Genomic DNA, 22,812 nt, shown 5'->3' with positions numbered 1-22,812 from the left:
TATAATGATCTCCTGGTTCTGTTCATTTCACGTAGCATTACTTCATGTAAGTCTCTCCAAGCCTCTCTGTATTCATCCTACTGGTCATTTCTTACAGAAAAATAATATTGCATAACATTTATATACCACAATTTACCCAACCATTCTCCAATTGATGGGCATCCATTCATTTTCCAGCTTCTAGCCACTACAAACAGGGCTGCCACAAACATTTTGGCACAAAGAGGTCCCTTTTCGTTCTTTAGTATCTCTTTGGGGTATAAGCCTAGTAGAAACACTGCTGGATCAAAGGCTATGCACGGTTTGATAACTTTTGAGCATAGTTCCAAATTGCTCTCCAGAATGGTTGGATGTATTCACAATTCCACCAACAATGTATTAAAGTCCCTGTTTTCCCACACTTTATGGGAGAGTTCATCCCATTCACATTTATGGTTAAAATGACTAATTCTTTATTTCCTGCCATCTTATTATCCCCAGATTATGCTTTTCTTTTACTTGCCCCCAACCGTCTTTCCCAGTTTTAAACTTATGTGCCCCACTAGTATCACGCGCTCATCCTCTTTAGGATCCCTTCCTCCCCTTTGAATCTCTTCCCCTTTCTTGTACCCTTCCCTTATTACTCTTTTCCTTTTCCTTTTCCTCTCCCTCTTTTAATGAGGTGGAGAAGATTTTCTTAAAACAAGTATGTCAATTATTTTCTCTTTGAGCCAACTCTGATGAGAGTAAGATTCACGCAATAGTCCTCCCCTCTCTGCATAAAGCAGATAGCAGACTGGATCCAAAGTCAGAACTCTACAATATGTTGTTTACAGGCAACACATTTAAAGCAAGGAGATATATACAGAGTAAAGGTAAAGGCTGGAGCAGAATCTATATCCTTCAGGTGAAGTAAAAAAAAGCAGGGGTAGCCATCCTTATCTCATATCAAGCAAAAGCAAAAATTGACCTAATCAAAAGAGATAAGGTAAGAAACTCTATCTTGCTAAAGGGTAGCATAGACAACAAAGTAATGTCAATACTAAACATATATGCATCAAGTGGTATAACATCTAACTTCCTAAAGGAGAAGTTAAGAGTTGCAAGAAGAGACAGCTAAACTGTAATAGTGGGAGATCTCAATATTGCACTCTCAGAATTAGACAAATCAAACCACAAAACAAATAAGAAAGAAATCAAAGAGGTAAATAGACTATTAGAAAAATTAGGTATGATAGATCTCTGGAGAAAACTGAAGGGAGAAAGAAAGGAATATATTTTCTTAGCAGTTCATGGAACCTATTCAAAAATTGACCATATATTAGGACATAAAAACCTCCAAATTAAATGCAGGAAGACAGCAATAGTAAATGCTTTCTTTTCAGATCACCATTCAATAGAAACTACATTCAACAAAAAGTTAGAGGTAAATAGATCAAAAAGTAATTGCAAACTAAATAATCTCATCTTAAAGAATGAATGGGTGAAACAGCAAATTATAGAAACAATTAATAATTTCACTCAAGATAATGACAATGATGAGACACCATACCAAAATTTGTGGAATGTGGCCAAAGCACTAATAAGAGGAAATTTTATATCCTTAGAGGCTTACTTGAATAAAATAGAGAAAGTGAAGATCAATGAATTAGGCTTGCAACTAAAAACGCTAGAAAAGACCAAATTAAAACCCCCCAATCAAATATTAAATTTGAAATTTAAAATTAAAAGAAGAAAGTAATAATATTGAAAGTAAAAAAACTATTGAACTAATAAATAAAAGTAAGAGTTGGTTGTATGAAAAACCAATAAAATAGATGTCTTTGGTAAATCTGATTAGAAAAGGAGGGAGGAAAATGAAATTAGTAGTCTTAAAAATGAAAAGGGAGAACTTTCCACCAATGAAGAGGAAATTAGAGAAATAATAAGGAGTTATTTTGCTCAACTTTATGCCAATAAATTTGATAACCTAAGTGAAATGGATGACTACCTCCAAAAATATAGACTTCCCAGACTAACAGAGGAGGAAGTAAATTGCTTGAATAGTCCCATTTCAGAAAAAGAAATAGAACAAAGTATTAATCAATTCCCTAAGAAAAAATCCCTAAGACCAGATAGATTTACATGTGAATTCTACCAAACATTTAAAGAACAATTGCCCCAATGCTATATAAATTATTCGATAAAATAGAGAATGAAGGAGTTCTATCAAATTCCTTTTATGACACAGACATGGTACTGATACCTAAAGCAGGTAGGTTGAAAACAGAGAAAGCAAATTATAGACCAATCTCCCTAATGAATATTGATGCTAAAATCTTAAATAAGATATTAGTTGATGCTAAAATCTTAAATAAGATATTAGCAAAAAGACTACAGAAAATTATCCCCAGGATAATCCACTATGATCAAGTAGGATTTATACCAGGAATGCAGGGCTGCTTCAATATTAGGAAACAGTATCAGTATAATTGACCATATTAACAACCAAATTAACAAAAACCATATGAATATCTCAATAGATGCAAAAAAAGCATTTGATAAAATCCAACATTCATTCCTATTAAAAGCACTTGAGAATAAAGGAATAAATGGACTGTTCCTTAAAATAATAAGTAGCATCTATTTAAAACCATCAGTAAGCATCATTTATAATAGAGAAAAACTGCAAGCATTCCTAGTAAGATCAGGAATCAAACAAGATTGCCCCCTATCACCATTACTATTCAATATTGTCTTAGAAATGCTAGCTTTGGCAATAAGAGTTGAGAAAGAGATTAAAGGAATTAGAATAGGCAATGAGGAAATCAAATTATCACTCTTTGCTGATGATATGATGGTATACTTGGAGAACCCTAGAGATTCTACTAAAAAGTTATTTGAAATAATCCACACCTTTAGCAAAATTGCAGGATACAAAATAAACCCACATAACTCATCAGCATTCTTAAATATCACTAACAAAATCCAGCAGTCAGTTACAAAGAGAAATTCCTTTTAAAGTAACTACTGATAGTATAAAATACTTAGGAATCTATCTGCCAAGGGAAAATCAGAAACTTTATGGGCAAAACTACAAAGCACTTTCCACATAAATTAAGTCTGATCTAACCAATTGGAAAAATATTAAATGCTCTTGGATAGGGCGAGCAAATACAATAAAGATGGCAATACTACCTAAACTAATCTATTTGTTTAGTGCTATACCAATCAGACTCCCCAAAAAACTATTTTAATGACCTAAAAAATAACAACAAAGTTCATATGGAAAAACAAAAGGTCAAGAATTTCAAGGGCATTAATAAAAAAAAATCAAATGAAGGTGGCCTAGCTGTACCAGATCTAAAATTATATTATAAAGCAGCGGTTACCAAAATCATTTGGTATTGGCTAAGGAATAGATTAGTTGATCGATAGAATAGGTTAGGTTCAAAGGACAAAACAGTCAATAACTATAGCAATCTAGTGTTTGACAAACCCAGACATCTCCAATTTGGGGATAAGAACCTACTGTTTGACAAAAATTGCTGGGAAAATTGGAAACTAGTATGGCAGAAACAAGTCATCGACTGACAATTAACACCATACACCACAATAACGTCAAATGGGTTCATGACCTAGGCATAAAGAATGAGATTATAAATAAATTAGAGGAACATAGGATAGTTTACCTCTCAGACCTGTGGAAGACGAAGGAATTTATGACCAAAAAAGAACTAAAGAGAAGACCTGATCACAAAATCAAAAATTTTGATTTTATCAAATTGAAAAGTTTTTGTACAAACAAAACTAATGCAGACAAGATTAGAAGGGAAGCAATAAACTGGGAAAACATTTTTACAGTCAAAGGTTATAATAAAGACCTCATTTCCAAAATATATAGAGAATTGACTCTAATTTATAAGAAATCAAGCCATTTTCCAGTTGATGAATGGTCAAAGCATATGAACAGATAATTCTCAAAAGAAGAAATTGAAACTATTTCTAGCCATATGAAAAGATGCTCCAAAGCATTATTAATCAGAGAAATGCAAACTAAGACAACTCTAAGATGTCATTACACACCTGTCAGACTGGCTAGAATGACAAGGAAAGAGAATGCAGAATGTTGGAGGGATGTGGGAAAACAGAGACACTAACACATTTTGGTGGAATTGTGAATACATCCAGCCATTCTGAGAGCAATTTGGAGCTATGCTCAAAATGTTATCAAACTGTGCATACCCTTTGATCCAGCAGTGTTACTACTGGGCTTACATCCCAAAGAGATCTTAAAGAAGGAAAGGGGCCTGTATGTACAAGACTGTTTGTGGCAACCCTCTTTGTAGTGGCCAGAAACTGAAACTGAGTAGATGCCCATCAATTATAGAAGGGCTGAATAAATTGTGGTATATGAATATTATGGAATATTATTGTTGTGTAAGAAATGACCAGCAGAACTGATGCTGAGTGAAACGAGCAGGGCCAGGAGATAATTATATGCTTCAACAAAATATTATATGATGATCCATTCTGATGGACCTAGCCATCTTCAGCAATGAGATGAACCAAATAAGTTCCAATGGAGCAGTAATGAACTGAACTAGCTACACCAGCGAAAGAACTCTGGGAGATGACTAAAACCATTACATTGAATTTCCAATCCCTATATTTTTGCCCACCTGCATTTTGGATTTCCTTCACAGGCTAATTGTACAATATTTCAAAGCCCAATTCTTTTGTACAGCAAAATAATGGTTTAGTCATGTATACTTATTTTGTATTTAATTTATACTTTAATATATTTAACATCTACTGGTTATAGGTGGAACAAAAGGTTTGGCAATTATCAATGCTGTAAAATTACTCATGCATATAACTTGTAAATAAAAAGCTATTAATTAAAAAAAGCTGGTTTCTTGTGATGTTCTTTTTCCAAAACACAGCCAGGTGATAAAAGAGTTCAGATCTTTTATTGTGTCCTTCAATATAGCCTGGTTAGCCCAGAGGCCTACCTCTCCACTTGGGTCCAAGAGCTCTGCCTGAATGTCTCCAAAGGTTTGTCCTTCTGACTCTAGCCAGCACCAAGGTAGAAGATACAATGAATCTCTTTTGCCTCAAAGATAGGGCTTGTGGGCTTCCTCCCAGAGTGGTCCTCTCCGACCCAAGTCAATGTTCCTAAGAAAACTCCCTTGAGCTCCCAAGAAAACTCTGAAGTAAACTCTCTCAAGTAATTTATTGGAGCTGTATTTATGCTACTTCTCGAGAGTGGGATTGTGGGATATCTCCCATCATGCTCTCTGGCCCTAAGGAGAGGTGTGAATTCAGATATCTCTTTGTAAACCCTGAATTCTCCCAAACGTGTGAACTCCATTGAGTACTTAGATACTTATGAGCTCTCTAAAGGTATGAACACAAGCATTGTTTCCATCAATTGTACTTAGTACCTTGTTTCAAGTTCTGGCCCAAAATATCTCTTTCTAAGATCAAATCAATCATATTGAACCATGCCAAATTAGATAATTATTGTCTCTATCAACTCCAATTTCTTAACACTTTGTAAAGATTCCAACAGTTTCTAAAATCATACTCATACTGTTTTCTTTTACAAGATGAATTTCTCATTTATACTACTTTTAACTTTCTAGGAATTATGCATCACTTCATGAAATATCAGAAATCCATTTTCTTTGTGATTGCTTTACTTGTTTTGAGCTTTCTTGTCACCATAACACATTTTTGGTAAGATTATATTATGATGGTTTGCTCACTTTTCTTACTTATATAACTTTGAATTTCATTCAAAATTTGACTTTCTTCACCTGTTGGAAGAGGTAATGAAGGGGTATTACTGCCTCAAGTTTTAGACTTTATTTTCAAAAGTTATTGCTTTTCTTTCTTTCCCTGTGGTTTTCATAAGTAGCTCTTTCAGTTTGTAAATTTTCTGTGATTCTAGGATTGAAGGATGTAGAGAAAGGCATGGTCACTGTTCTCATTCTGTCAGTTCTAGTTCTTATTTTGGAAGAGACTCTCTCCTCCCTAAGGAATGAAGGCAATTGTGGTTCACTCACTCTGAAACTACAGAATGCTACTCCCTCTTTCTTCAAAACTTAACATTGGGTGCATAAAAGAACTATTTAGATTTGGCTGGAACCTCAGATTTTGATTGGTCCTGTTCTCTATATAATTTTTCAAAAAATTAAAATAAACAGAATATAAAGGACTTATTGTAGACTCAGTACTCACAGTAGACACAAATACCAAAATCTACGTTGTGTGACCAGAAATTGGATCTTGAATCTCAGAGTCAAAACTAATTATTCTCATTCTACCAAGCAAATGAACAGCCATACTGTTTCTAATATCAATACTTTTCAAAGTATTCTTTCTTTCTCTCTGTCTCTGTCTTTGTCTATCTATAAGTCTGTCTGTCTGTCTGGCTGTCTCTATCTCTCTCTACTCTCTGTCTCTGTGTCTTTCTATCTGTCTATCTCTTTCTCTGTCCCTGTCTCTATGTCTGTCTCTGTCTCTCTCTGTGTCTCTCTCTCTTTCTCTGTCTCTCTCTCAATCTCTGTCTCTGACTCTCTGTCTCTCTGTCTTTTCTCTTTCTCTCTCTCTGCCTCTCTGTCTTTCTGTGTGTGTGTGTGTGTGTGTGTGTGTGTGTGTGTGTGCTTAAACTCCATTTCTCATTTCCCTCTCTAAAAATGTCTGAAGAATTGAGATATATTTGAGGAAAAAGGAAAAACTTATTTAAAATATCATTGCTTGAATTGAACCAGCTACACCCAGTAAAAGAACTCTAGGAGATGACTATGAAACATTACATAGAATTGTCAATCCTTCTATTTTTGTCCACCTGCATTTTTGATTTCCTTCACAGGCTAATTGTACACTCTTTCAAAGTCTGATTCTTTTTGAACACCAAAATAACTGTTTGAACATGTATACTTATATTGTATTTAATTTATACTTTAACATATTTAACATGTATTGATCAACCTGCCATCTGGGGAGGGATGGGGAAGGAGGGAAAAATTGGAACAACAGGTTTCACAATTGTCAATGTTATAAAATTACTCATGCATATAACTTGTAAATAAAAAGCTATAACAAAAAATAAAATAAGAAAAAATCTCATTACTGTAAGAAAAAAAAGGATTAGGAAAATGAAAACTTATTGATTAAATCTAGAGAACAGAGACACAGTGCTAAGGCCTATGATTTTCTAGTAATGAAAAATAACTTTTAAAAATTTTTATCGCATATTTGGTTAAACCTGTGCAGATCCTAACCTCTTTTATCATTGGTTCTTGACATTTATGTGTATTGAAATTGGTGACATTACAAGATGTTTTCCATGAAGGATGGAAACACAATTTGGAATTTGTACCAACCATCATTTATCATTACTCTTTTGCTTTGGAAAAAAAATTATTGGTTTGGTGGACAGAACCAGACATCTGAAAAAGCAAAATACTCATGTTCTGATGAAGAGAAATTTCTCTTTTACTCCAGTGTTTTCTTTCACAAATAAAGCTTTCAAAGTGAGATTTTTGAATTTATTTTCTTCTTTCAAATTTCATAATTTAAATATATTTGTTCTGAGGTTTTAATGAATGAGGATGAGAATTTTTATTCTTTTGAAAGTATTACAATAGCTGAGGATCTGTGAATCACTACTGATTAAAACAAAAGGACTTACTGTTGAGTAAAATGAAGTAAAAATGCAGACATATGTATAGTCCACTGGCTTGTATCTTTAGATTTTTCCATTACAATAACAAAAATAGAACTAACTGAATTAAAGTATACAAATGTAATCATGAGCAACAGGATTACTTTAGTAGCTCTGGTTTCTGGGGTGGCAATAGGGTTGACACTAGTGCTATGAAGATGTTGGACTTGCCATTTGTGTCTGAACAAAACAAGCACCATGTAGCCACTGGAAATGGCCATGAATCTAGAAATACCACATCATAAAGTGTCTTCCACATAACAAGGTTAGAGGTTATTACAGCATGCCAGTCTTTTAAACAGTATCCTTTGTTCTTCTTAAGATGACTGAATGTGTTGTTCCCAGGCCCAATCACATGTAGAGGCACAACTACATCTACCAACAAATTGAGTACCCACATGAAGACACATGATGGAACAATGTATTTTGGAACATTGGCTTTGAGCTTGGCCCAATTGGATTGAGAGAACTGATGGTGATGGCCTGGAAGACACTCAGGAGGCAAGTATTGCAAAGTGAAACTCCTCAGGCCACTCTCAGCAGATAAACAATGATTTTGCATTCAGTGTCACTCAGGAAAATTTCCTGGTTACAAACAAAATTGCAATCAGTATTCCCTGAAAAGAATCATTACAATATGGGAAAGGAACAAATTAACAAAAATCGTATCTATTAGTCTTATCCTTTTACCAGTGACAAAATTAAAGCCATACAAGAAAAGGAGTAAACCATTCCCAAAGATTCCAATTATAATCTGAAACACATATGTAAAATGCAGAGGATATCATTGCTAGACTGCATTCCTTATTTTCTGGTCAGAATGATATTCAGATCCAAAGTGACCTGGGAATGAAGAGAAAAGTTTCTGTTATAAAACAGGAATTCAAAAGCAGATTCTGCATATTTCTAACAATAAGGTGATCTTCATTAATCCTTAGTTGTTACAGAAATACAAAGATTTAGAAAATATTTTACTCCCACTAGTTTTCTATTTTTTACACTCTTGTTGCAAGTATTCTTATTTGAGTGTATTTTAATTTTATTTTGTAAATAGGGATTTTTAATTCTATTTTATGTCTCATATGTTTGTGTATTTATTTGATTATATACGTATGTAAATATATTTGCCTTTTGTTTAGAATAGCATTGATATTTTATAGATCACATAAAAACTTTACTCATATGATCAGATAATTTTTATAGAATAAAGTTAGTAAATACATTTTTCTTTATTATTTAACAATAAAATCCAAAAATAGGAAAAGAAGAACACTTTGCCATGTACACAATTGAACATGAGAAAGGATTTATAATATAAAGCAATACATTTTCTTATGAAAAACCCTATATAATATGTATGACAATTATTCAGAGATGAACATCTTTTCTTTACTCTTGTAGTTTTTCATTCCTTTTCTGTTGTGTACTTTGTAATTTTGTTTTCCCCTTTTCTTCCTTTTCTTACTTCAATCCCTGAAGAAAAGTCAAATTTAAATATATATATATATATAAAGACATTGTGTGAGTACATATATATAAGCAGACACACATATACAGATTAACTTATACACAAATATAAATACATTCATGCATATACATAGATATCTATAACCCTACTTACATATCCATACATATGTATATGCATCTGTATAAGACTATACAATGCTTGTGTGTACCTCTATATCTCTTCCTTTATAAGTTGAAGTTGTTCTATAGTTTTCTAAATATACCTATTCGTTATTTACTGCTACAGTCTCTTCTCTATGACAACACTTGTAATTTTGGAAGAAGCTAAGATGGATTTGTCAGGCAACATCAACACCATTGTGGCCAGGGGTGATGATGTACCTGCTCTTGTTTTAGTCAGAAATCATGGAAAAACAATCCTGTTTTTGGTTTTCATTAGATATTAATGAAATATTTATGACGCTCCTATGGGCCTCTTGAGATCACAGAGAAAATACAACTCTTTTCAACAGTAGGTTACTGTAATTACAAAGCTCATAAATACTTTCATTTCAATGATCCTGCTGCATTTAATATGGACACATCTATGACCACAAAGAAATATTCACAAATGCAACTGTCACTGATGGCAAACTTAGATTCTTCCCAGTACATAAATATTATATAGTATATAAAGTAAGCTTTGGATGAAATCTAATTGGGAAGGACTTTTATATTGTCTTTTATATTCACACAAAGAGACATATACACATATAACTTTTACAATACACTGATCAATATCTGTTTAAAAATGTTGATTTCTTTAAAGCTTCATACATGATTTATGTACCAGAAAGATGTGCAGCAGAGAGCTTTGGATTGGAACACAAAATATAAATGGATTGAACCCCTGTTTGCTCCCCCCAACAGCATGATGACCAGCTTATCACTTAATTTCTATATGTTTCAAACCTACATCAATAACATGAGCATCATACAGTTAGCTTATATGTTATCTGTAAGGATAATATAGTATGTTTGAAAAGGACTTCAAAATCCTTGTTTAATGCTAAATGTTCATTTATTTCTGTAGAGATACATGCAGAATCCTAAAAAAAAGTTATACCAAATTAATAAACGCTGTGTAATTTTTTGAGAGCATTCACAACCTTCTATTCAGACACAATGCAGTGATGATTCTCTGACTCTTCCTGACTTTCAGCAAATATTTATTCTGTGACTACGGCTTGCTGACGACAATCCTTGGTAGCATACAGTGGCTTTCTTCTTGACTTGAATACATTTCTGATACTGACAAGTGAGCTTTAATCGTTTAGTCTACATGTCTCATGGGCTCCTCATCTTAACCAATAAATCTTTCTGAGTTCTTTTCCTACTTCAGTACCTGCTTCATACAGATGGATAATTAGACCATACAAATATAGTAGAAGACATTCTCTGGCATAAACTGTTGCCTTGCCAAACATTGTACAATATGATTATTTAAGGGCCCATTCTCTGTCTTTATATTTACAGACCAGGTTCTTGCCTGATAAATGTTCATATCAATACAATGCATTTCTTAATTAAACAAAATGTAACCATAACACAGACAATCATAGCATAGGAAATTCAGAGATTTTTAAATATTTATTGCTTTTCACTGTAACAATTTTTATCTGAATATAAGCTGAAGCAATGGTTTTCCTAAAGGCATAACAGAAATTTTATTGTAACAAAAGAATGAAATATGAAGAGATAATCTGATGCACATGGATTGTAGGAAAAATACTGCTTACATCAAGGCTATATAACCAAAAATTAAATATATCTAGATCAATCCTTGGCCAGAAGAAAGGATAATAATTATGTTATTGTTGATATTGCTATGGTAATTTTGCTATGATTTGCATTATCATAAAATTGTCAAATAATTAATAATCATTGAAGAAATGTATATTTCCTAATAAATTGGTGGTAGTAAATATGAGTCCATGGCCAAAAATTTTTCAAAATTGTTATCATCATAATATTAATAAGAAAATATAAAATTATATTGGACTTCTTTGCATTGCAGGATACATTCCTGTTTCTGTCAGATAAAATTCTGTGCCCCAAAGTCCATTGCTTCTAAGTTGGATGTCCTTGACACTTTACCATGATTCATGGACATGCAGTGCACTTCTCTATCCAATAAGCCTTTTAGCTACCCTGACTTCGTATATTTTAAAATTTATTTTTACTTACTGGAAAAAGCAGTTAGCTCTCTGCCTCAATGCCTCAGGTACCCTGGATGCCCATGAATCATGCCTTATTGGATAGAGAAGTGGACCTGAAGTCAGGAGGACCTGAGTTCAAATCCAACTTCAGACATTTAATAGTTACTAATTTTGTGACCTAGGCAAGTCCTTTAACCCCTTGCCTCAGCACAAAATAAAATGTAGGAAGTCATTGATTCTAAATTAACCATGATTATTAGAGTGTCAGAAGTTATGTTCCTATAAAAGAATAAAGACAAAGGAAGTCTGAAGGAAAGGAGGAAAAACTTCATTGAGAGTACCTTCCAGTTAATCAATCAGTGAAAGCTACATTGAAATCAAACAGGCACAAAGGACAACTAGGGAACAGAAGAGGGCAGGAGAAGGAGCTAAATAGCAGGCAGAGAGCCGAGGCACTGAAATGCAGCCCCAAAAACTTCCTTTGACTGTGAAAATATCCCTCAGTTCCATTGGTCTCAGTTACCTCACCTGTAAAATGGGTGCTTTTGGTCAACTTCTCTGACTTCCTTTAAGCTCTATAATGCTCTGACACAAGAAAGGGATGTGACTTTGGAACTTTTGCTTGAACAATCCCAACAGAACTTCCAGCCTGGAATCCATATAATTTCCAGTCAAGTGTCTGTGTGAGGGAAGAAAGCATAGAGGTCACAGGGAGAGCCTGAAGCAGCCAGGGGTCTAAGCCTAGAATGCTCTGCCAAAGCACCTTCAGATGGGCTCTGAACTTGCACAGTCACAGTGACTTTTCTCACACATTCAGCCTGAAACAGAGATCAGAGCTTCTCTTTCTCCTGGATTGAGCTCAGACTCAAAAGTTTCCTGATAAAATGAGAAAGGAACAATCAGGATGTCATTTCCTCCCAGGAGGGTTTCAGTGCAGAATCTGCCAGCATCTGAATCATAACCAGCTGAGCACTGCATCTCCATCCACTCCCTTTAGCCTGGTCGGAACCACTTAAGGGGAGATAAAAACAGAGGTACCGAAGACTGCTGAAGAAGAGCTAATATGTCCCTGCTGCAATCTGAAAAGGAATAATCCCTACTGAGGCTGCATCTGCAACATCTCTTCTGCCTCCCAAGAACTGGAAAAACAACTTTTCCCCTAGATGGGATTTCTAGGAATCTGATCTCTGGGACAAAGATGTAAAGTTACTCACCAGTCTGATCTGTGCTGCCAAAGAAGTGGCTACAGTTGTGAGTGTGTGTGAGTGTGTGTTTGGGTAAGTGTGCATGTGTGTGTTCTGGGGGATGGTCAGGCCTGAAGTTATAAGCACAGCCTGTTCTGAGCTCATCTCCCCAAGAACCTCAATTACTGTCACCTCAAAAGTAAAAGTTGGGAGAAGGAATCTGCCATGTCATGACATCCCTTCATCTTAAATAAAAATCCCCAGCAGTTATTAAAAGTGACTAATTAGAATCTCTAAAGGAGCAACACTTTACCTGGTGGGGAGAAATTTTCTTTCTGCTTAAAAATATGAAAGGAAGAAATACAGAGAGTGATTTCAGTGTATTGGTATACCAGGGAACAATTTCCTGAAATCTAGGAGATCTACCAGGAACAACAACAACAACTCATCAATTCTATTCTTTCTGAAAATAATTATAATTAATTGAACACTTTATTGTAGAGACAAATCTTTGGATAGTCAAAGTAACCATGTGAATATAGTACTACTATGATTTTTTGATATTATATGATGGTGATATATCTTTAGGAGTTTGTTTAAAAGAAAAAATGTAGGTAACACATTGAGAGCAAAGTAGAATCATTGAAAGTGGATGTATTCCTGTGTGAGTATTTTTTGTTTTGTTGGGTTTTAATATTAGGAAACATGCTTATAGACATGAATTTGTTTTAGAAATATAAGCATAAATCAAGGTTTAAACTACTTTAGGAGAATTATTTTATATAACCTGTTCTCTTTATTAGTCTACCTGAACTGTAATAAGAAAAACATGACTGAAAGAACTTACATGACATTATCCAGGATCAGAGGATAAAATGAATAATACTTTCTACTTGAAGTCAGGTTTCTTGAATTAAATAAAGTCCGCTATTCCCTCTATCACCTGGTTGTCTGATGATTGAATAAAATTTTCCCAATTCTCTAGTGAATTCCTCCTATCTTTGCTTTGCCTAGCTTTGATTGGTAGAAAAGTCTGGCTTATTAATGAAACTCTATCAGCATTTATTTCTCCTATAGAAAACTTCAAGCTTCCATCTCTATGATATGTTTATTCAAAAGTCAAAATTGAAATAAAGTTCAACTTCAATTGTGAGCAAGAGGGCTCATGAAGGAATGGTACCCAATGGGTCATGGTGACAGCAGGATGGGAAAGAAAAGGGTGTAGCATTAACAGAGCATGTCCTGCTTGATTGAAATGGACACATTCATTGGAAATACTAGCATCACTAGCACTAGTTGACTCATCTTCATATGTGGAAGAATATGTCAAAAATATGGTAGGAAAAGGATCTGTTTCAGGATACTATAACTTGCCACAAAGATAAGGGATTAGGGTGGTCTATACTATCTTGTCCAACAGTAATACAAAGAGTATAAAACATGACAGACATTCGAACCCTAAGGTTCAAAATTCAGGTACGTGGTTCTGTTACAACGAATGCTTTATTAGCTTTATTAGTATTAACTTAACCTTCCTTGGAGGAGCTTAGATTTCATTAACTGAAGATGTGAGTTATGATCATGGAAGGTGGACATATTAAAAATTGCATGTTAACATTCCAACACAAACAAGAAAACCCAAAACAACACTTAATATATTGCTAATAATAGCTAGATAATGACTTTTGTGATGCAGTCTTTTATTATCTGTAGATTAAAAAAATGATGTTCGTAATTTTTTTCAAGCTTTTGGGTAAAAAAACTCGATGAAACATTTAGGAAATAATAGGAATATATATATTATGTGTTTTTCTGAATCTATGTTTTTATTCTTTTATTTGGTTTTTAAAATTTAGAAACATTCCAATAGCATGTGAATAGCAATGAATGAAGATAGGTTGTGAATTAAATTGAAATAGGTTATGTTCGATACTTATCCTATACTTTATACAATTCTCTATATTCTGTAGAGAAAGGTTAGCAAGAGGATTTTAATGCCTTTATCTAGAATTTAGAGATAATAAAAGACTGAATTAATAATTTGCTTTCATTTATCTTTTTATTGAGGTTTTTAGGAATGCTTCTTGCATTAATTTGAATTCTGCAATTTTCATTGAAAGTTATTTTTGCAAATATTTTGAAGTTATTGAGTTTATCTGAATTTAAGTCTTGAGCTTCCTTGTCACCATAACACATTTTTGTTGAGATTACATTATGATAGTTTGCTAATTTTTCTTACTTATATAACACTGAAATTCATTTAAAATTTGACTTTCTTCATCTTTTGGAAGAAGTGGTGGAGAGTATCACTGTCTCAAGTTTTAGAGCTTTATTGTGAAAATTTTTGTTATTTCTTTGTTTTCCTGTGGTTTTCATAAGTAGCTCTTGCAGTTTGTCAGTTTTCTGGGATTCTAAGATTGTGTGAGTTAAGAAAGGCATGGTAACTGTTCTCTTCCTGTGAATTCTACTTCTTATTTTGGAAGATACTCTATCTTCCCTAAAATCGAGCAATTGTGCTTCTCTCTTGCTCTAAAACTGTTCACCAGGAACTAGCAACGCTACTTCCTCTTTACTCAAACTTAAACCAGAGCCCTTGTTTCTCCACCCGAAAACTAGAACTCAGATTTGAGCACTGGGCAAAAGAATGGGTAGCACATATTTCTGCTTCTGACTGAAGTTATCTTTGGTTGGAAAAATGGCTCTACTAAAGCACTTCTTGGCACCAGAATAACATTTGATGCATTATTTTAAAATTATTTCTGAGGGAATGATGAGAAGTGTCAGCTCAAATGCAGTTTCTACTCTGATATCTTGGATCTGAAATTTTTTAATTTAAAAAAAATTTTGTTCAACTAAATTTTTCTGCTACTGCCTTTTATGAATGCTTAATTTTTCATTCCATTTCTCTGATCCTTTATTTCTTTGGAAATCCTTTATTATGTGCTCAACTCTTATCTGCCTCAGTCATTATTTCTTTGAAAGCTGGTTTTAGAACTCATTCTCATACTGTCTTCTTTTACAAGATGGGTTTCTCATTTATATTATCTGTAACTTTCTAGGAATTATGCATCACTTCATGAAATATCAAAAATCCATTTTCATTGTGATTGCTTTACTTTTCTGTTATAAACTTTAGTATGGAATCATTACTTTTTATACTTTTTGCTAATTTCCTTTTCTGATTATATGATACTTATATATGTTCTGATTTGTCTTACAAATTTTATTTCAAGTATTTTTTAATATTATTGTTCCTTCTCAGATTAATTTAATTGCTGCCACTTATTTCCCCTCACTACTATGGTGAAGATTTTTTTATTTTACATAACTCTTTGAAGTTGGATAGCCTCATGTACTTTATAGAATGTGTAGTGAGGATCAAGTGCAAACCTGGCAGAGTTCCTGTACAAAAGTATTCCTGTGGAAGAAAGGATTTAATCACATTTTATCTTAAGTGTTCTTCAAAAGAGATTTGTTCCCTTTCTTCCATGGACCCTTCCTCTATGTGGTACCATAGGGTTTATTGCAATAAATAAGTAAAATTAAGCCTAATAAATTCTTGAAGTTGCTCAAAGCTGAATAAGTATTTTATACCCAAACAATATATTTACTCTATGACCTCTTTGTCATATATAGGAGAGCTCAATGGCATTTTCAAAAGCCAAAATCACTCATAGTTGCAGACTTAGGACTTATATACCCTCAGAAAAATGGATGTTTCAGAGTGTGAAAACAAATCTATTTGAGACAGCTGCTCTTACCTTCAAGATCAGAAACACTGGGTGCATAAAGAGATCTTTTAGACTTGGCTGGAATTTGATTGGTCCTATTCCATCTATAATTTTTCAGAGAAAAAAATAAAAATAAACAGAATATAAAGAGCTTGCTCAGTAGACACACACACAAAATCTTGGTAGTGTGACCAGAAATTGTATCTTGAATCTCAGAGTCAAAATTAATTATTCTCATTTTACAAAAGCAAATCAACAGCCACACTGCTTCTACTGTCACTACTTTGCAAAGTAGTTTTCTTTCCCTCTGTCAGTCTGTACTGTCTGTCTCTCTCTGTCTCTGTCTCTGTCTCTCTTTCTTTCTCTGTCTCTCTCTCTCTCTCTCTCTCTCTCTCTCTCTCTCTCTTTCTCAGTCTCTGTCTCTCTCTCTCTGTCTCTGTTTCTCTCTCTGTCTCTCTGTCTCTCTCTCTCTCTCTCTGTCTCTCTCTCTCTCTGCTCTCTCTCTCTCTCTCTCTCTGCTCTCTCTCTCTCTCTCTCTCTCTCTGTCTCTCTCTCCTTTCTCTCTCTCTCTGTCTCTCTGTCTCTCTCCTCTCTCCCTCCCTCCCCCCCCTCTCCCTCTGTCTCACTTTCTCTGTATGTGTGTGTGTGTCTGTCTGCCTGATTGCCTGTCTTCCTGTCTGTTTCTCTGTCAGTCTCTGTCTTTCTCTCTCTCTCTCTGTCTCTGTCTCTCTTTTGGTCTCTGCCTCTCTGTCTCTCTGTCTCTCTCTGTGTGTGTGTGTGTGTGTGTGTGTGTGTGTGTGTGTCTGCCTGTCTTCCTGTCTGTTTCTCTGTCAGTCTCTGTCTTTCTCTCTCTCTCTCTGTCTCTGTCTCTCTTTTGGTCTCTGCCCCTCTGTCTCTCTGTCTCTCTGTCTGTGTGTGTGTGTGTGTGTGTGTGTGTGTGTGTGTGTCTGTCTGTCTGCCTGTCTGCCTCCCTGTGTCTCTGTCTCCCTCTCTGTGTGTGTTTGCAAGCAAACTCCATTTCTCATTGTCCTTTTTAAAAATGTCTGAAGAATTGAGATATATTTGAGGAAAAGGGAAAAACTTATGAAAAATCTCATTACTGTAAGGAAAAAAAGGATTAAGAAAATGAAAAGTTATTGGCTTAATATAAAGAACAGAGACACAGTGCTTGGGTCTGTGATTTTCTAGTAATGAAAAATAACATTTAAAATTTTATTATCACATATCTGGTGGAACCTCTGCAAAACCTTAATCTCTTGTCATTAGTTCTTGACATTTGTGTGTATTGACCTTGGTTACATTATAAAGTGTCTTCCATGAGGAATAGAAACATAATTTGGAATTTGTAACACATTGAGAGAAAAGTAGCATCATTTAAATTGTATGGATGAAATGAGAAATGAACCTCAGATTTTAATTGGTCCTCTTCTATGTATAATTTTTTCAGAAAAAATAAAAAATAAACAGAATATAAAAGACTTGCTCAGTAGACACACACACCAAAATCTAGGTAGTATCACCTAAAATGGGATCTTGAATGTCAGAGTCAAAATTATCTATTTTCATTTTATCAAAGCAAATAAAACAGCAACACTGCTTCTACTGTCAATACATTTAAAAATATTGTTTCTTTCTGTCTCTGTCTCTGTCTCTCTTTCTCTCTCTGTCTCTCTCTCTCTCTCTCTCTCTCTCTCTCTTTTCTCTCTCTCTCTCTCTCTCGCTGTCTGCCTGTCTGTCTGTGACTCTGTCTCCCTCTCTCTGTGTGTGCTTACAAACTCCATTTCTCATTTCCCTCTTTAAAAGGTCTGAAGAATTGAGATATTTTTGAGGAAGAAGAAAAAGCTTATTAAAACTTCATTATTGTAAGAGAACAAAAGGATTAGGAAAATGAAAAGCTATGGACTATATCTGGAGAATAGTGACCCTTTGCTTAGGTCTGTGATTGTTTAGTAATGTAAAATAACATTTAAAAATTTTTGATCACATATCTGATTAATATTTCTTTTTCAATATTATTGTTTCTTCTCTGGTTAATTGAAGTGCTGCCTCCTATTTTCCTCCACTGCTATAGCGATGACTTTTTATTTTACATAGTTTTTTGAACTTGGATAGCCTCATGTACTTTATAGATTGTGTCATGAGGATCAAGTAGGAACCTGGCAGAGTTCCTGTACAAAAGTATTCCTGTGGAATAAAGGATTTAATACATTTTATCAAACAAAATTTATTCCCTTTCTCCCCTGGACTGTCCTCTATGTTACAATAGGCTTTATTGCAATAAATAAGTAAAATTAAGCCAAATAAATTATTGAACTTAGCTCAAACCTGAATAAGCATTTTATACCCAAACAATGTATTTACTCTATAACCTCTTTGTCATATATAGGAGAGCTCAATGGCATTCTCAAAAGCCAAAGTCACTCATGGTTGCAGACTTAGGGTTATATACCCATAGAAAAATGGAAATTTCAGAGGGTGAAAACAACTCTATTTGAGACAGCTGTTGTTACCTTCAAGATCAGAACATCGGGTGCATAAAGAGAACTATTGAGACTTGGCTGGAATCTCCGATTTTAATTGGTCCTATTCTGTATATAATTTTTTAGAGAAAAATAGAAATAAAGAGAATATAAAGAGCTTGCTTAGTTGATACACACACCAAAATTGTGGTAGTGTGACCAGAAATTAGATCTTGAATCTCAGAGTACAAATTAAGTATTCTCATTTTATGAAAGTAAATGAACAGCCTCTACTGTCAATACTTTTCAAAGTACTGGTTTTTTCTCTGTCCGTCTCTGTATATCTGTCTCTCTGTATCTCTCTGCTTTCTCTGTTTCTCTCTGTGTCTCTCTGTCTCTCCCTATCTCTTTCTCTCTCTCTCTGTCTCTGTCTCTCTTTCCCTCTGTCTCTCTCTCTCTCTCTAACTCTCTGTCTCACTCTTTCTCTCTATGTATCAGTCTACCTCTGCCTCTCTCTGTCTTTGTTTCCCTCTCTCTCTGTGTGCTTATAAACTCGATTTCACATTCCCTTTTTAAAATGTCTGAAAAATTGAGATATATTTGAGGAAGAAGGAAAAGCTTATAAATCTCATTAATGTAAGAGAAAAAGGATTAGGAAAATGAAAAGTGATTGGCTAAATGTAAAGAACAGAGATACAGTGCTTGGGTCTGTGATTTTTAGTAATGAAAAATAGCATTTAATTTTTTATCACATATCTGGTTAAACTTGTGCAAAATCTTAACCTCTTTTGTCATTGGTTCTTGACATTTGTGTCTATTGACCTTGGAGACAATTATGGTGTCTTTCAAGAGGGACGGGAACACAACTTGGAATTTGTACCAACGATCATTTATCATTACTCTTTTTGCTGTGGAAAAAAAAAATATTGGTTTGGTGGACAGAACAGACATCTAAAAAAGCAAAATACTCATTTTCTGATGAAGAGAAATTTCTCTTTTACTCCAGTGTCCTCTATCAGAAATAAACGTTTTGAAGTGAGATTTTAGAATTTATTTTCTTCTTTGAAATTTCATAGTTTCAATGTATTTGTTCTGAGATTTTAATGAATGAGGATGAGAATTTTTATTCTTTTGAAAGTATTACAACAACTGAGGATCTGTGAATCACTACTGATTAAAACAAAAGGACTTACTGTTGAGTAAATGAAGTAAAAATGCAGACATATGTATAGTCCACTGGCTTTTATCTTTAGATTTTTCCATTATAATAACAAAGATGGAACCAACTGAATAAAAGCATACAAAGGAAATCATGAGCAACAAGATTACTTTAGTGGCTCTGGTTTCTGGGGTGGAAATGTTGACGTTATTGTTATGAAGGTGTTGGACTTGCCCTTTGTGTCTGAACAAAACAAGCACCATGTAGCCACTGGAAATGGCCATGAATCCCAGAAATACCGCATCATAAAGTGTCTTCCACATAACAAGATTGGAGGTCGTTATGGAATGCCAGTGTATTGAACAGTATCCAAGGTTGTTGTTAACATGACTGAATGTGTTGTTCCCAGGGCCAGTCACATGGAGAGGCACAACTACATCTACCAACAAATTGAGTACCCACATGAAGACACACGATGGAACAATGTATTCTGGGGCATTGGCTTTGAGCTTGGCCCATTTGGGGCTCTTGGAACTGATGGTGATGGCCTGGAAGACACTCAGAAGGCAGGTATTGCAAAGTGAAACTCCTCGGGCTACTCTCTGCAGATAAACAATGATTTTGCATTCAATGTCTCTCAGGAAAATTTTCTGGATACACACTTGAATTGCTGTGGGAACTCCCCTGAAAAGAATCATTAGAATATGGGAAAGGAACAAATTAACAAAAATCGTACCTATTGGTCTTATCCTTTTACCAGTGATAAAATTAAAGCCATACAAGAAAAGGAGTAAACTATTCCCAAAGACTCCAAGTATAATCTGAAGCATATGTAACATGCAGAGGATATCATCGTTAGGCTGCATTCCTTATTCTCTAGGACAGAATGATATTCAGATCCAAAGTGACCTGGGAATGAAGAGAGAAGTATCTGTTATAAAACCCGGAATTCAAAATCAGATTCTGCACATTTTTTACAAATGAGGTGATCTTCATTAATCCTTAGTTGTTACAGAAATGCTATGTTTTAGAAAATATTTTACTCATACTAGTTTTCTATTTTTTTTTTTTTTACTTTCTTGATGCAACTATTCTTATTTGGTGTTATTGTAATTTTTTTTGTAAATAGGGATTTTAAATTCTATTTTATGTCTCATGTTTTTATGTATTTGTTTTATTCTCTATTTATGTAAATATACTTACTTTTTGTTTAGAATGGCATTGGTATTTCATAGATCACATAAAATTTGACTCATGTGCAGATCATTTTTACAGCAAAAGTTAATAAACACATATCTTTATATTTATTATTTAAAAGTAAAATGTAAAATAGGAAAAGAAGAAGAACACCTTGCCATGTACACAACAGAATATAAGAAAGGACTTATAATATCAAGCAATAATTTTTTCAAGAAAACCTATATAATATGTATGACACATGTTCTGAAATAACCATCTTTCTTCAACTATAGTAGTTTATTTTGTTTTCTGCTGTGTACTTTTTATTTTATTTCTCTCCTTTTCTTCCCTTTCTTCCTTCAATCCCTGAAGAAAGTACTATATATATATATATATATATATATATATAATGTATGAATATATATATATATAAATATATATATATATATATATATTTTACATGTAGTCAATATTTTTATTCTATGACATCTTTGTCACATATAGGAAAGCTCAATGGCATTCTCAAAAGCCAATGACATTCATGATGGCAGGACTATGGCTTATATGCCCTTTGAAAAGTGAAAAAAACTCTGAGGCAGCTGTTCTTGCTTTTAAGATAGGAAACACTGGGTGCATAAAGAGAATTATTTAAATTTGGCTGGAACCTCAGATTTTTATTAGACCTTATGTATATATAATTTTTACATAGAAAAAATTTAAATGAATAGAAAACCAAAGGACTTCCTCAGTGGACACACACACCAAAATCTAGGTAGTGTGACCAGAAATTAGATCTTGAATCTCAGAGTTAAAATTAAGTATTCTCATTTTACCAAAAGAAATGAATAGCCCCACTACTTCTATTGACAATACTTTTCAAAGTATTCTTTCTTTCTCTCTGTTGGTCTCTGTCAATTTGTCTGTCTGTCTCTGTCTCTGTATCTCGGTCTCTCTGTCTCTCTCTCTCTCTTCTCTCTCTCTCTCTCTCTCTCTCTCTCTCTTTCTCTCTCTTTCTCTCTCTCTCTCTCTCTCTCTCTCTCTTTCTATGTGTGTGTGTCTGCCTCTCTGTTTCTCGTGTGTGCTTACAAATCCTTAATCTCTTTTTTCATTGGTTGTTGACATTTCTCTGTTTTGAACTTGAAGACAATTTATCTTATGGCATGCCAGTCTATAGAACAGTATCCCAATTTCTTCTGAAGATGACTAAGGATCTTTCCTGGGACTAGTCACATATAGAGGCACAAACACATCTATCAGCAAATTGAATAGCCATATGAAGATAAAGGATGGAACAATGCACCTTGCATCTTTGATGTTGAATTCTACCCATTTAGGGCTGTTGGAACTGATAGTGAGGGCCCAGATGACAATCAGGTGGCAGCTATTGCAAAGTGTCTCAGGACACTCTTTGGAGATAAATAATGATTTTGCATTCAATGTCATTCAGGAAAATTTTTCTGGATACATACGAGGATTACAAATGGAACTCCCCTGAAGAGAATCATTGGAATATGGGAAAGAAGCAATTTAATGAAAATCACATTAATAGGTCTTATCCTTTCACTAGTGATTAAATTAAAGCCATACAAATAAAGGAGTAAACCATTCTCACTGACTCCAATTAATATCATAAACATATGTAAAATGTACAGGACATCGTTATAAGATTACATTTTTATTCTCTTGGACAGAAGATATTCAAATCCCATGTGATCTGGGAGGGAAGGGAAAAGTTTGTTATA

General features: G+C 34.1%; 1 protein-coding gene and 1 pseudogene across 1 annotated transcript; both read right to left on the bottom strand.

Moving 5' to 3' along the window:
• Positions 1 to 4,170: 4,170 nt before the first annotated feature.
• LOC116420020 lies at positions 4,171 to 8,494 on the bottom strand (annotated as a pseudogene).
• Positions 8,495 to 19,832: 11,338 nt separating this feature from the next.
• Positions 19,833 to 20,796, bottom strand: LOC116420121 (vomeronasal type-1 receptor 4-like). Its single transcript, XM_031943710.1, is given in 2 exon segments — positions 19,833 to 19,941; positions 19,943 to 20,796. Coding segments are annotated over 2 exon segments (924 nt in total). The 5' UTR covers positions 20,758 to 20,796.
• Between the last annotated feature and the right edge of the window lie 2,016 nt (positions 20,797 to 22,812).

Source organism: Sarcophilus harrisii, chromosome 6 (assembly GCF_902635505.1).
Source record: "Sarcophilus harrisii chromosome 6, mSarHar1.11, whole genome shotgun sequence".
Lineage (NCBI taxonomy): Eukaryota > Metazoa > Chordata > Mammalia > Dasyuromorphia > Dasyuridae > Sarcophilus > Sarcophilus harrisii.
The sequence above is the reverse complement of the archived record's forward strand: the minus strand, read 5'-3'. Positions and strand labels throughout refer to the sequence as shown.